Source organism: Elgaria multicarinata, chromosome 6, assembly GCF_023053635.1.
Source record: "Elgaria multicarinata webbii isolate HBS135686 ecotype San Diego chromosome 6, rElgMul1.1.pri, whole genome shotgun sequence".
NCBI lineage: Eukaryota > Metazoa > Chordata > Lepidosauria > Squamata > Anguidae > Elgaria > Elgaria multicarinata.
In genome coordinates this window covers 12402214-12418097 of record NC_086176.1, presented here as the reverse complement: position 1 = coordinate 12418097, position 15884 = coordinate 12402214, and the positions used below count along the sequence as shown (strand labels likewise).

General features: G+C 43.9%; 1 protein-coding gene across 1 annotated transcript in view; it reads left to right on the top strand.

Moving 5' to 3' along the window:
- The first annotated feature begins 577 nt into the window (after nt 1–577).
- The window catches only part of GSR (glutathione-disulfide reductase), a 32608-nt gene continuing 17301 nt past the window's right edge, over nt 578–15884 (top strand). The window contains exons 1-5 of the mRNA XM_063129035.1: nt 578–828; nt 3116–3142; nt 6544–6632; nt 10301–10370; nt 13616–13763. Of these exons, the coding sequence (XP_062985105.1) occupies nt 607–828; nt 3116–3142; nt 6544–6632; nt 10301–10370; nt 13616–13763 (556 nt within the window). The 5' untranslated portion in view covers nt 578–606. The remainder of the gene's footprint in view (nt 829–3115; nt 3143–6543; nt 6633–10300; nt 10371–13615; nt 13764–15884) is intronic.

Here is a 15884-nt window from a genome sequence, read left to right as displayed (position 1 = left end):
TTAACTGTTGTGATGAAGAGGGAATTTCACCAGGTGCTGCATGCATACAAAGGACACCTGCTGAAATGCCCTTTCCTATACAACAGTTAAAGATACAGGAGCCCTGCCCTCTTTTGTATCTGATCAAGAGGGCAGGGCTCCTGCAGCTTTTACTGTTGCGATGAAGAGGGAATTTTACCAGGTGCTGTACGCATACAAACGACACCTGCTGAAATGCCCTTTTCTATACAACCCTTAAAGATGCAGGAGGCGCCCTTGTCCTCCTTTCCACATGGTCACCCTACAGTGCCATAAGAAACTAGCGGCAGATCCAGCGCAGCTGCAGCATCAAGGCACCGACTCGGTATTTCCGTGAAAGGCGGGAGCTTTACTTGCGCCTCCGCCCTCGGACAGACCTCGGCCGCCTTGTGTGGCTCCTTTCCACGTCCGCTTAGCCGACCGAGCGGCTGCTGCTGCTGCTGCACCGCCCACCAGCGACGTCGGAAGCAGCGTCGCCGCCCGGCCAGGCGAGGCGAGGCCCGAGTGAGGCGCCGCCCCCTGGTTGTGCAGGTCGGGGCAAGGCAGGCAGGCAACGCGCGCCTCTCGCCGGGCGTGAAGGGGGGCGGCATGCGGTGGCCGCGCCCGCGGGCGTGTTTCGCCACCGCTGTGCTCTTCCCTGCTCGCCCTGCCGCCACCATGGCCCAGCTCCGCGCCTCCTCTTCGTCCGCCACTGCCTTTGACTACCTGGTGCTGGGAGGCGGCTCCGGCGGGCTGGCCAGTGCCCGGCGCGCCGCGGAGCTCGGAGCTCGGGCTGCCGTGGTCGAAAGAGGGCGGCTCGGGGGTACCTGCGTGAGTCGGGGCCGGGGGAAGAAGGCGCGCGGCCGGGCGCGCGGCCGGGGAGGGCTGAACCTGGACTTTTCTCTCTGTGTGGCTGCAGCCCTTGTTTGGGAGCGAGCCCTGTGTTTTCCTTGACTTTATTCGGAGGGAGATATATATTTCATTTCTTTCAGTCTTTCTTCATAAGGCACGTCGAAGCGGGCAGTTTCCACAAAAGCTTATGCCATAGTAAACGTGGTCGTCTTTTTTAAGTTGCCACAAAGTTCTGCGTTGTTCTTGCTGCCACGGAGTAACACGGGGCTATATATCTTGGCAGCAAGAACAACGCAGAACTTTGTGGCAACTTAAAAAAGACGACCACGTTTATTATGGCATAAGCTTTTGTGGAAACTGCCCGCTTCCACGTGCCCTATGAAGAGAGACTGAAAGAACTGGGGCATGTTTAGCCTGGAGAAGAGAAGATGGAGGGGAGACATGAGAGCACTCTTCAAATACTTAAAAGGTTGTCACACAGAGGAGGGCCAGGATCTCTTCTCGATCCTCCCAGAGGGCAGGACACGGAATAACGGGCTCAAGTTAAAGGAAGCCAGATTCCAGCTGGACATCAGGAAAAACTTCCTGACAGTTAGAGTAGTACAACAATGGAACCTGTTACCTAGGGAGGTTGTGGGCTCTCCCACACTAGAGGCCTTCAAGAGGCAGCCGGACAACCATCTGTCAGGGATGCTTTAGGGTGGATTCCTGCATTGAGCAGGGGGTTGGACTTGATGGCCTTGTAGGCCCCTACCAACTCTGCTATTCTATGATTCTATCTGATGAAGAGGCCAGTGACTGTCCACGGACGTTTAGGCCAGAATGAATTTGTTCGTAGTCTTTAGGGTGCTACAAGGTTATGGGTTGTTTTTACGTGGACTTCAGACTGCTCTTTGATACTTATGTCGCCACGTAGGATGACCAGGTGCAAAAGGAGGGCCCAGTAGTCAGAGCAATAATCTGACCTTTATTCACTTCTTTTGTGGCATGAGGTGCTAAGTATTATCAATGTTTTCCCCTCTCACATCTCTTTTAGTTGCTTGTCCTTTCTGGTCCCTGCAACGCAGGAGAAGGGAAAATAGCATGTGTATTTAAGAGGGGTGTGGGAGCTCATTGGGTGTCTGTGTAGATGCAACCTTTTTACGTAGAAATTATTATTTAAATGTCAGGAAATGCTATGTTCTAACTTTAGGTTTCAAATAGCTCAAGGAAGAGAGATCTAATATCTTTTAAGAGTGGATAAAATGGAGAGGAGGATTATGTACGCCGCCTTGGGTTCCTTGGAGGAAAAAAGGCGGGATATAAATGCAATAATAAATAAATAAATAGATATATGTTTAGACAGAAAAAAAATCCTCCAACTCCTGGCATTCCTCAGCCAACATGGGGAAAAATAGAATGAGGTTGGCTGGAGAATGCTGAGAATTGTAGGACTTTTTTCTGTCTAAACACGCATGGGATTGGACCCTAAATTTAAGATTTATTGAAAGCTTCTCTCTTGGGCTTGCACCAATTCCTTGTAAAGATTCTCTTCAAGGTGAAAGAAAGGGGCAGATCTACCAAAACACAACCCCATTATTTCAAAATACCGTTACAAGTTACAAGGCACTTAATGACCATTTTAATCTGATCTAAATTTGTTTATTACAATTCATTTCCTGCTCTTTGGAAAAACCTGGGAGAGAGAGAGGCTTCTGAGTCATCCGCCATTCAGGTGCTGACCAAGTTGGCACCTGCTTAGCTTAATAATGTCCATCTCTCTGGAAGACAATTCCCAATATCCCATCATACACTACCATGACAAGAAACAGTAGTAGAATGAGGCTATGTAGACTGGGGCTGGCTTGGTTCTTAAAGACCCCAGTCACCAAATCCAGGAAAGAGGCTTAGACCCAATCCCAAAGGTGTCCTCACATTCACCCCTCTATATCACTGGATAGCTGCCATTCGTTTCTGTGGGGCACTGATGAAGTAATAACATCTGCCTTCCATCCCTGTTACTGGTTGTCCAGGGGCTTGCAGGGACATTACACTGTGTGTTCATACACAGAGATACAGTTGCCCCTGCAAGAACACTTATGATTTTCAAGTTTTCCATAAACCTGTGGCACAGCTCCCACCATGATGCTGCACATTTTTCTAATGTAAGAAATAATAAGAATTATCCCAGTCAAATGAGCTTTTAATCTGTTTGTGCATGTTTTGTAAGTACTTGATTATCTTAGAAGTGCCGGCATTTGACAAAGTTCTTTTTTTTTTTTTACAGGTGAATGTTGGATGTGTACCTAAAAAGGTAAAAACTACCACCACCAAGTCTTTTAACATGATACATGTGATGCTATGAATCTGTGTTTTTTAAAAAATGTATTATTATCATCACTCCAGGAAGTGATAACTGAGTGTGTGTATGTGTGTGTCTGTCTGTCCCTGAATTTGTATATAAAACAAATCAAAAGATTTTTATCATTTAACTTTGCCTTGCAGATAAATACAAGAAAATTACCAGAATAGACACACATATACACACACACACACACACGAGCCTGCCTGTTTGTTTACAAGTAATGTTGTGTGACCTGGAATGTCCAGAAGGGATTGTTATTGTTTCTCCTTCTGATGGCTAATTTCAGGATTTTCTAACTTGAACTGTTCTGTGGCACTGAGAAGTCACACTGCAACATGTAGAAACAAAATATTGGGGTGTAGCTAATAGTGTCATTCTGCTAATGCAAAGTTTCTACCACTTGCACAAGCCCTGTTTTTATCCTTGGGTATGCGTCATATCCAATACATTGGCTCTGTGTGTGCAAGGTGTTGCACAATCTGTTCTGCAAATAATTGCCCAAGGTGTTGCACAACTTATGACTTTATTAGACTAGGTGTTACTTGCACTAATTGTGCTAGTTCTGACAGCAGTTCTGTGTCCGTTTATTTATTTATTTATTTATTGCATTTATATACCGCTCCCATAGCCAGGGTTCTCTGGGCAGTTTACAGAAATTCTAAAATTGAGGTAAAAACAAGTATACTAAATTTAAAACTCTAAAACACAGAACATACAGACATAAAGCATTAAAAACCGATTAAAAACTAAACATGTGGGTAATTAGGATGTGTGCCTGGGTAAAGAGGAAAGTCTTAACCTGGCACCGGAAAGATAGCAGCGTTGGTGCCAGGCGAGCCTCATCAGGGAGATCATTCCACAGTCTGGGGGCCACCACCGAAAAGGCCCTATCCCTCATTGCCACACTCCGAGCCTCTCTCGGAGTAGGCACCCGGAGGAGGACCTTAGATGTTGAACGTAGTGACCGGGTATATTCACGTCGGGAGAGGCGTTCCGTCAGGTATTGTGGTCCCAAGCCGTGTAAGGCTTTATAGGTCAAAACCAGCACCTTGAATTGGGCTCGGAAACATACAGGCAGCCAGTGCAAGCGGACCAGAGCAGGTGTTATATGGTCAAACCTTCTCGTTCCTGAAATCAATCTGGCCGCTGCATTTTGCATGAGCTGCAGCTTCCGAACCGTCTTCAAAGGCAGCCCTACGTAGAGCGCATTGCAGTAATCTAACTTGGAGGTTACCAGAGCATGGGCAACTGAAGCCAGGTTATCCCTGTCTAGATAGGGGCGTAGCTGGGCCACCAACCGGAGTTTGTAGAAGGCACTCCGTGTCACTGAGGTCACCTGAGCCTCCAGTGACAATGATGGGTCTGTTGGATAATACCAACTCTTGCTGTTTTCCTGCTGGCGTAACACTGGCTAAAACCCACAACTACCACAAGCAACACCTAGTCCAATGAAGTTGTAATGAGTTGTGCAATGCCTTGTACAACAGCTTGCACAAATAGAATCAAGGTATTGGATGTGACACTTGTGCAGGAATTAAAGCAGGTTTTCTACAAGTGGTACAAGTTTTGGACTAATGGAATGACACCATTGAATTCAACAGCCTTCCTTATATTTCTTATATTTATCTCTCACCTTTGCCATTAACAGGCCTGAAGTGTCTATTGAAATCAAAATGGAGTAAATTGATTTAAAGTGGTAAGAATATAGATTTAATTTTTTTTAGGATGATAGATCATAATTTATTTATTACATTTTTATACCACCCAATAGCTTCCTGTCTGGGCGGTTCACAAAAATTAAAACCATAATAAAACAACCAACAGGTTAAAAGCACAAATACAAAATACAGTATCAAAAGCACAACCAGGATAAAACCACGCAGCAAAATTGATATAAGATTAAAATACAGAATTAGAACAGTAACATTTAAATTTAAGTTAAAATTAAGTGTTAAAATACTGAGAGAATAAAAAGGTCTTCAGCTGGCGACGAAAAGAATACAGTGTAGGCGCCAGGCGGACCTCTCTGGGGAGCTCATTCCACAACCGGGGTGCCACAGCGGAGAAAGCCCTCCTCCTAGTAGCCACCTGCCTCACTTCCTTTGGCAGGGGCTCACGGAGAAGGGCCCCTGTAGATGATCTTAAGGTCCGGGCAGGTACATATGGGAGGAGGCGTTCCTTTAAATAACCTGGCCCCAAACTGTTTAGGGCTTTGAATGTCAATACCAGCACTTTGAATTGGGCCTGGACCTGGACTGACAGCCAATGAAGTTGTAAAAGGACTGTTGTTAAATGGTCTTAGATACATTTAATAGAAATGTAGATGACAATTGATGATCCTCTTGAATGGTTGCAGCTAGCAAGCTGAGTCTGCCTGTGACCCATCCCTCTTTGAGAGAAGTTATCCTATGTGCCAGGTGAGATAGGCAAGGAAAAACCGTCCTCTGTCCCTGCTTCTGCTGTTGACTGAAGAGAGGGCTTTTTTTTAGCATACTACCTTAGAACATTTTTCAAATTATTCTTGATAAAATGGCCTTGTTATCAGCAGAGGATCTGTCTTGCACTAACAGGGAAGGAGAAAAGTTGGTATTGTCAAGGTGAATGAGAATAGTCGATATAGCAGACTATACCTTGATGTGTGATTTGCTGTTTTCTTTAAAGGGGACTTGAGGTCTTCCTAGCACAGTGCAAGAGAAAAAATGCAGTAGGTGGCATTGCTTAGCTCTTGCCTTTAAGGCACAAAACAGCTTCTTAAAGTGCTTGTTGAGTTTAATATATATTGAGGCTCACATGATGTGGCACATCAGGGGTGATTTTTACTACCTGATTGGAAATATAAAACGAGCTTGTGAAGTATTTGGCAGTCGTCAAAATGATGAAGGGAAAACACTATGTAGAACCGATAAAAAAGAGAGATAGACTCTAGTGTTTAAGAGTAGAAAAGTTTTTAATCTCTTTGTCCAAATGTCTCTGCTGTTTAAAAATATTTTTTATGAAAAAAAAACTGTTTGAAAGAAGGCTTGACGGATAGATCCGAAACATCGAGTCTTCTTTCAAACAGTTTTTTTTATAAAAAATATTTTTAAACAGCAAAGACATTTGGACAAAGAGATTAAAAACTTTTCTACTCTTAAACACTAGAGTCTATCTCTCTTTTTTATTGAAGTATTTGGCAGGCCATGATATACAGCTGGTGGGTTGCACTTAGCTTGGGGGTCACAGGTTGTATGGCCTGATCTACCCAAATCACTGCACCCTTTACAAAAAGATTTATCCATTTGTACTCTACAACAGTGTTTAATTTTTCAATTATTTTTACATTAAATCCTGGATGTCTCCCACACAAACAGGTAATGTGGAATACCGCTGTCCATTATGAGTTTATCCATGATCACGCGGATTATGGCTTTGAAATAGCTGATGTGAAATTTAAATGGAGGTAAGTGAGTTTAAAATCTGGAATACCTCCTGTGTAAATAAGCAAGCTCCATCTGTTCATAATGATCTAAACACTCATGATGGAAATTAAAATGCCAGTGAGGCAACACTTTGGTTAAATCCCAATTTCGCCTTTTTTGGTTGTATATATGAAGTCTTGAGGGATACACAGTTTGGTGTATTGAGATTATTGTTAGTGTTTGAAGGGAGTTTCACTTTGGCATTGTGAGCTCAGTCTGTGTTTGCAGCTTCATTCTTAATTTTTTACAGGGCTAAGAAGTTACAGGGTTACATCTCTTACCAGAATTATCTGATTGGTGTGGGGCTAACAGTTACAGATTGTTCTGATTGATGTGGGGCTAACAGTGATCTGGTTCACACATCATGGCGAATATTCCTGGATTGTTTAACGCAGGAATTGCCAAGGATGAGCATAGTACACAAGTTACTCCCACTTTTAATTATCTGCTCTGGGACGCCCCTGTTCCTGGGTTGTTTTGTGATGTGTGAACCCAGAAACTCTGGGTGGTTCATGGATTAAACCAGTGGTCCCCAACCTTTTTGGCACCAGGGACCGGTTTCGTGGAAGACAATTTTTCCACGGACTGGGGTGGTGGTGGTGGTTGAGGGGTTAGGGAGGCGCCAAGGGCTGGGCCGCCCCTTTCCTTGCCAGCCGCAGCCACCCTCCCTCCCTCCTCCTCCCACCAAGTATCAGCCCAAGCTGCAACCTGTTCCGTGTTTGGAGTGCTGATGGCGCCGTGTGCCTCCAGCCCATCCACACGCAAGGCCCGCTCCTGCCTGCAAGTAGCAGCGGCCAGGGTCGCACCCGCCTGGTCCCCGAGAGGGAGGAGTGGAGCTGCAGCAGCCTCCCCACCCCTGCTGCTGCAACCGGAAGCTGCTCTCCTACAGCGGCTCTGAGAGATGCTGGAGTGGGGCGGGCAGGCGTGGCTTTGATTCGGCTGGGTGGGCGCCCAGCTGAAGCTAAGCCAAAACGCTGGCACGGACAGGCGGCTTCGGAACGGCGCACCCGGAAGTTGCTCTCCCAGAGCGGCTTCCGGCCAGGTGCGCTGTTCCAAAGCTGCCCACCCCCACCCCAGCGTCCTGGCTTCGCTTCGGCTGGGCAGGCAAGATGGCGCCCTGCACCCAGGTACGCAGGGATGAGGGTGGGTGGGTGAAAGCAGCTCACCTGCGTGGCCCGGTTCCTAACAGGCCATGGACCGGGACCGGTCTGCGGACCGGGGTTGGGGACCCCTGGATTAAAAAATAACAATAGTTTATTGCTTATTAGCCAGTCAGGCCATGAGCATACAGAAACATAATAAAATACTTCTCACGCCAGATGTAATACCAAAATACAAGTGTTAATAAAATAGCTAACAAGAGCAGGTTAAAATATCTTGTAATCCTGGACAATATTTGCTGACATATTATATTAATAAGTGACTTTCGTGGATTAAACAATGGAGAGTTAATTAAAAACGGAAATGGCATGCATGGAGCTTGCACACTCCGCTCATCCCCACAATTCTTGAGTTAAGAAGCCCAGAAACTGCCTCTGGAACATGCAAACTAGGTCATTAAGAAGAAAAAGGTTAGTTTAAAAATGGGTAGGCGGTGATGATGATGGCTATATGGTTACGTAGTGTTTGCTCTGTGTTTGCTCTGATATGGGTGTTTCTGGCACTGTGTGCACTCAAAAGTGTGGAGTCCACTCAAGGCTCTTCAGGGTCTGTACATCTGCCACTTGTGCTGTAGGTTTCTGCAGTGGGACCACATCATGTGAAAAGGCCCCAACTACTAGATTTAGAATGGGACACATATCTTTAAATGGACAGATATCTGTGCAGTAAATACAGAAGTAGAACCCTGATCCTTTTTGCTCACTCCTTCTGTGTTTCCTGCTGAGAAACCCAGGTATTTAAATCCAAGGTTGGGGACCTGGCTAGCTGCAGATTTTAGGCAGGCACCATTAAACCTAGCTGAATGCAGGCAGGACATACCTGGGATGCCATCCAGTGAGACGTTCTTAGAGGCTTGTCCCCCACAAATGGACAGGAGATACGCAAGACTTCTGTTGTGCCATCACAGCAGCAGAGCCTGTGTTAAAAAGAGGTCTCCACAGCTAAAGAGCTAGCTTTTAGTCAGTACATAAAAATGCATGAAGTTTTTGCTTGCATCCTGCTTTGAAATTATTTTGTAATGTCAAGCAGGAGATAAATTTCTTAAACAAAATAAATACTGAGTTTTCTGCATTGCTCCTGACGTTTATAAACGGTTCAGTGAAAGTAATGTACCTGCACCTTGTTTTTTTTATTTATTGTACATTTGAGATGATGATATAAACTATTCTGGGAATATATTTGAAGTGCAGGATATAAATTCCCATAATTAATACATAATAAAATAAAATAATAGATTGGTTCCATGGTGTGCCTTCTGTGAGAGCAGTGGTTCTGAAAGTGGGTGGCACCACCCCCTTGGGGGCGGTGGGATTGCATAGGGGGGTGCTAAGAGGAAAGGGGGCAGCAGGGGGGGGCGCTGAGAGGCAAAGGGGCAACAGGGGGGCGCTTGAGGTGGTCTTTTCCGAGAAGCGCCTCTCCAGAAGGTCTTAAAACCCAGGGACATTTTTATGGGAGAAGGTAGTTTGGTCCCAAGCCATATAGGGGAAGAATCCACACATGTATTAATACCATTTAAGACGAGTCCTTTTAATGGTGAATTGCTATCCTGCACTATGGAGAGTGGTTCAGAAGCTCCTGGTTGCATTTCCAACATCATATTTGGTGGAATGTGGTTTTAGTGTGGTCTGCCTACTTCTCTCCAAGCAAAGAAATTGACTCCAGATTACTAAACATGGTGATTTAAGACTCATGTTAAATTATTATTATTATTACTACTAATAATAATAATTTATATAGCACCATCAACTTTAAACTATACATTGGGAAACTGGTATCACTTCATCAAGCCCATCCATCACATTAAGAATTTACAGAATAGTGAGGTACTCTATCTACCCTAGTTTCTAAATGTGTTATCTAATATTCTTGCTAAGTGACTATCAGACTTCGAAAAGATGGTATCACTGGATCACGTTCAGCAATTATGTTTAATTGAATAAACTAAAAAAAAATGTAATTGGATTTTGAATAAATATTCAATTAATTGTTACTGTTTTGAATTTTATTGTTACTATCTTCCTTAGTGGGTCGTTGCAAACCGCTATTCTGAATAATGATTTTTATAGGGTAGGGTAGGGGGCACTGGGCACGAGTTTATGGAACCAAGGGTTAGGTGACCTGAAAAAGTTTGGGAACCACTGTGTGAGAGGAAAGGTCCCCCTGCAAGAAGAAGGGTTCTACTTGCAGAAGGTTCCCTTGATCAATTTTTGAGGATCGTCCCTCCCCCCAGCACCTTTGCTCACCCACTCAGCACGGTCCCCTAATCTCTGTGTAGCATTTTTAGGGGTCTGAAGAGGCTGCTGTGGAAAGGAGAGGGCATAGAAGTCCACTTCTGCCAGCATGGTTGAACCAGCTTAAATCTGAATCCAACCCAATAAGCAGAGTTATTAAAAAGAGGCACTAGTTTTGAACTATGGTCTTACTACTGCAAGAAAGAGAGAGAGAGAGGAAAATATAACTTTGTGACATAAAACTCAATTTTTTACAGCGTAATTAAGGACAAGCGTGATGCGTATGTGAAGCGACTGAATGAGATCTATCAAAATAATTTGAACAAGGTTTGTAAATAATCCTAAACTGTACCTCAACGAATTTTAAACTCTTTCCTTGTGGTGTAAATTTGGCTGGTTTGCGCATCACGACAGTGTGCTCATCACTCCCACTTTCAATGAACAATCTAAGATTGCCCCATTCATAGGTTCTTATTGTGACACCCAAACCCAGACGCTCTGAGGGCTCCATCACACCTACTTTTTAAATCCAGTTTTCATCCACGGTTTTCCCCTCCTCTTCCTTAGCAAGTCAAACCCTGGGCACTTTCACATCTGTGCGTTGTTGCTCTCTTTCAGCTCATGTATCTTTTCACCTTGAGCGCTACTGTGCTGGTGAAATCTCAAAGGTTTACGGGGAGGAGGAGCGAAGGTCTGTTTTGCTAGTTTCAAAGAGTGAGCAGATGAACAATCATTTTAATTTCTTTTGTAAAGGTGGTCAGGTTCCCTCCTTTGCTCCAAGGTAACCAAAATGCGTACATCTGCGTAAGTTTTGAAGCTAAAGAGCTCAAACTTGGCATGGTGAAAGCTCTTAAGGAGGGCTTTAGCCACCCCAAATTTGAATCAGATTGGTTCATCCCTTGATTTTAAGGAATTTTTTAAATGGAAATTTTAAAAATGGTTACATCTACATAATCTTTAAAGATAAAGAGATCAGAATTGGTGCAGTGATAGCTCTTAAGGAGGGCTTTCAGCATGCCAAGGTTGAATCAGATTGGCTCATCCCTTGTTTTTTAATGAATTTTTTAATTGCCCCCTCAAACCCATTTTCCTTGTAGTCTGTAAGTGCGAAAGATCGATCTTCCTTCCCTTTGATCATGCAAAGCTGTGCATCTCCAGATTCATAAACTACAGATCTGCTGGTTCCCTTACTCAAGAGTAAATCCCATTGATTTCAAATCCATTTACATCCAAATCATACTAAAATCAGATGCATGCTTCCCTTTGAGTAAACCCCATTGAACAGAGAGAGACTTACTTCTGAGTAGACACGTATAGAACTGACTTTTAATAGTGTGGTCACTCAGAAGCTTTTTTTAAAAAAGTCTAAAACAGCAAACTGGAAAGAAGTGCTCTGTGATCCCATGCTTACTCCTGAGTGCTCTGTAATCCCATGCTTACTCCTGAGTGCTCTGTAATCCCATGCTTATTTCTGTGCGCTCTGTAACCCCATGCTTATTTCTGTGTGCTCTGTAACCCCATGCTTATTTCTGTGTGCTCTGTAACCCCATGCTTACTTCTGAGTGCTCTGTAACCCCATGCTTACTCCTGAGTGCTCTGTAATCCCATGCTTACTTCTGTGCGCTCTGTAACCCCATGCTTATTTCTGAGTGCTCTGTAACCCCATGCTTACTTGTTAACTGGCCACACCCAATATTCTGCTCACACAGACCCTCTTTCTCTCCACTCCAAGGCTCTGGTCTTGCTATTTCTCTTCCACCCAACTCCCTCCCTTGCTATTTCTCTCCCTTCCTCATCCCTAGCCGCCTTCTTCCCCACTTGTCCTAGCTCCTAGCTTTGCTGTCTTTCCCCCTTGCTCCTTTATCTTGCTCTTTCTCTCCACCTCCTGCCTCACTATTTCTCCCCCGACTTCTTTACCTCGCTTTTTCTCTTGCGCTTATTATTATTATTATTATTATTATTATTATTATTATTATTATTTATTTTATTTATTGCATTTCTATACCGCCCAATAGCCAAAGCCCTCTGGGCGGTTTAGTCTCTGGCCTTGCTCTTTCTGTCACTTCCCAGTCCTTAGCCTTGCTTTTATTCTCACTTTCACCCCTCTCTTATTATTTCTTCCTCTTCTTGGCCTTGCTTTTTCTCTCCCTTTACAGTCCTTTCTCTTATTCTGCCTCTGTGTGTGTGTGTGTGCGCGCGCCCCCCCCCCCCCACTGCACCTTTCTATGCAGGGGTTCTGACGGCAGAAGAGGACTTAGGGAATGGAGTGGCTGAGCCTGGGGTTGAAGTAGGGAAGTATGGGGGTGTTTTTCTTTCCTTTGGGGCTGGGGAAAGGTAGGTGTGGAGGGGGGCATAAGATGAACAGAGCAATTACTTCGGCTTAATTCCCACTGAGTTCCATGCATAGGATTGCAACCGCAAATGGGCATTTTTGTGATTCTGTGGGATCAAATATGTGGATTGGTTCTTCCTCTGCTTGTTCTCAGTTTCTTGATTGCATTACTTTCTTTTGACTAGCCGGGCCCCCACAGCAGGTATTTTGTGACTAGCCACATCCTCCATGGGAGCCATTTTCTGGTGGTGCCCACAGCAGTTTCTCAAATTCCAAAATGTGCCCATAGAAAGTTTAGGGATCCCTTCTCAGGGTTGTTTAGGGGTTAAACAACACAGAATTAATCCATTGCATGTTGTTGGGTTAACTCTGAGTTGTTTAATGCGTGAAAAACCCAGAGTTTCCAGGTTCAGACATCATGAGAACAACCTATGAATGGAGTGATTGTGTGTTGTTAATTGAAAGCAGAATTGCCCAGCATGTCAGAGGCACTTCACTCAGTCCTGCTAGATTTAGGCAATTCATAGCTTTAATAACCTACAAATTGTTGTTACATCTGAACCAGGTCAGTGTGAAAAGAGGGTTTTCTGTCTGTTCATTTTTTACCCTGCTTTGAGACACCCAGCCTTGGCACATGGAAATATTTTCTGTAGTTTCAGAGCAAGTCACTTCCATAAACATTTATTTTAACGGTTCCTAACTGCTTGGAACTTAAAACATTGCATGGAGATGATCAGAAATATATGACGTGATACACACACTCCAGTTTCTTTGGTTGTCTTAACCCAATATACATTGCCAAGCTGTATTGATTTCATACCACTTTAAATATCATGACTTCCCTAAATAATTCTGAGAATGTTGTCATTTTTTTCCTGAGGTTGCTAAGGATTCTTTGGTTTCCTCTGAGAATTTTGGGGAGAGGGAATGTTGAGTTTGTTCTGTAAATATGTCCTTAGTTCTACACGTTCATTTTTGAAATTTGTTCAGAGGATGGATCAAATCTATAGTAGTTTTGGATGCCTCAAATGGCTCAATTATTTAAATGTATCAGACAAGCAGTAGACGAGAGAAGCCACATAATACTATAATGACAAAAAGATAGCTAAAATGCTCTTTTCTGTTTCTGGAATGTGAGTTAATGTATAGATTAGAAGTTCAGTCTCTGAAGTCTTTTCTCTTTGTGGTATAAGTTGTAATGTACAGACTGGAAGTTCAATCTAACCTTGATTTCACTTAGGATCACATAGAAACCATTACTGGCCATGCAGCATTCACACGTGATCATGAACCCACGATCGTGGTTGGTGGTAAGAAATACACTGCACCCCACATCCTGATTGCTACTGGTGGGCAGCCTTTGATCCCCAGTGAAAGTGAGATACCAGGTAAGATATTTGATTGTGTTGAATTTGCCCTATGGTTAGGTAGGAAAGGTCTCCGTTGAAAGCTGAGTTGACCATTCAGCTGTTTGTCTTAGAATTGTCAAAAGATGCAGCACTATATTACTTGACTTGAAACTTTAGTGCTTGGCAAATGCAATTGCCTTTACTCTTCAGGGTTCCTGACTGAGTAGAGAAAAAAAGTGGAGAGCGGAGCTCTGGTGCTTTGAATCTTTATTTTCATTTTCAAATCAATTCTTAAGTGTACTCACTCTACGCGTTTTGGGCAGTGTCCTTCATCAGGAGCTGAAGAAGGAAATAGAGGAGAGAAATATTAAACAGTAGTTCCACGGGTCAAAGTCAAATCGCCCAAACAATAATAAAAACATGATAAGACTTAATTATAAAAGAAACTCTTGGCTTGTATGCCAAGCAACTGTTGCTTCTCAAAAAATCTCCTCCTTCGCTCTCCACTTTCTTTTCTCTGTTTGGGAGTGCTTTTCCTCACTTTTGCGCCCCTTCCTGTCTGAGTGCCAGTCTTGAGTGTTTGTATCTTGAGATGGGCACCTGGGACAAATTAGGGATTCTGATAATGTATTGCCCATCCGTCTCCCTGGCTAAGCTGATGGAGATGGTCTTGAATTTGTTGCTGAAGATTCCCGAGATAGTTTTGGGGGACCTTAATATACATGTTATGAGGACATTGGATCTGGGGCGGCTCAGGACTTTATGGCTGCCATGATAACCATAGGGCTGCCCCAGTGTTAGGGTGACCATATGAAAAGGAGGACAGGGCTCCTGTATCTTTAACAGTTGCATAGAAAAGGGAATTTCAGCAGGTGTCATTTGTATGCATGCAGCACCTGGTGAAATTCCCTCTTCATCACAGCAGTTAAAGCTGCAGAAGCTCTAGTAGAGTGACCAGATACAAAAGTAGGCAGGGATCCTGCAGCTTTAACTGTTGTGATGAAGAGGGAATTTCACCAGGAATTTCATCTTGGATTTAAGTGCTGAGCTGGTTTTACTCTTTGCTGCTGGTTTTATCTTGCTTTATTCTGGGCTGTTTTTATTTTTTTGGTTTGTTTTAAAGTGTGTTTTATGTTTTTAGGGGATTGTACACCGCCCAGAGAATTTTGTTTATTGGATGGTTTAAAAGTACATTAAATGAATAAAGTACTGTTTTTCTTTTCCATATTATTTTAACCCCCATAAATATACATTGTGCTTTATTTTTTTAGGTATTTTTTTTAAAAAGAAATGAAACATGGTCCCTGCTCCAAGGAGCTTACAAACTCTGGGTTTGTACAGATGTGCATATTTTTCAGTGATGAGCTTTCTGTGGTAATATACTCATCATGTTTCAGACAGCACATGTTATCGTATTCCCCAGATTGAACTTGGGGAGACACGTTTTTCCTTGTTTGCAGCAGAAACTGAGTATGTACAGTGATGATTAACCCAGCCAATCACGAAGCCAGTTGCTCCTTTTTGCGTAGGGCTGCAAAGTGCTGATTGGCTTGCCCTTGTATCAATCCTGATGTCACTTGCCCTTCTCCAAGCAGATAGATAAGCGTGCAGCTGCTTGTGGGGGGAGGGGGGGAATAAAGAAAAATAAAATGGATAGTTTGCCTGAAACACAGGGGAGTTGTTATAATTTACATTCATTTTGTAGCCAGGAACAGATTTCTTTGAGGAGCAAAGGTGTGAGTAAGCAGAGCTTTCACCCATAGCAGAAAACTCCTACAGCCATTCCTGTTTATGCAACCTAAATTTTGACAGTGGGAGGAGACAAAAAAGTGACAGGAAGAAAAGGAGAGGGGGCAAATGCTGTTACATGTACATTTCATTTGGGGATGGGGGCTCTTAGGGGTTAAGCCAGGCACAAGGAACCTCTGGCCTATAGGCCAGATACAATCTGCAGGGTTTCCCCATCCGTCCCTCCAGCTTGTTCCCTAGGCCCTCCCCCCAGCAGCAGAAAGCTCCTAGCTTCAATCAGCTGTTGACTAGAGATAAGAGCTTTTACCTGCCAGGGAAGGGGGGCAGGGCTTGGGGGCAAAGGTGCTGAATCATTCAGGCCTCCTTACTTCTGAGGCTTGTCCTGCATAGGCTTACCTTGCTTACTTGTGA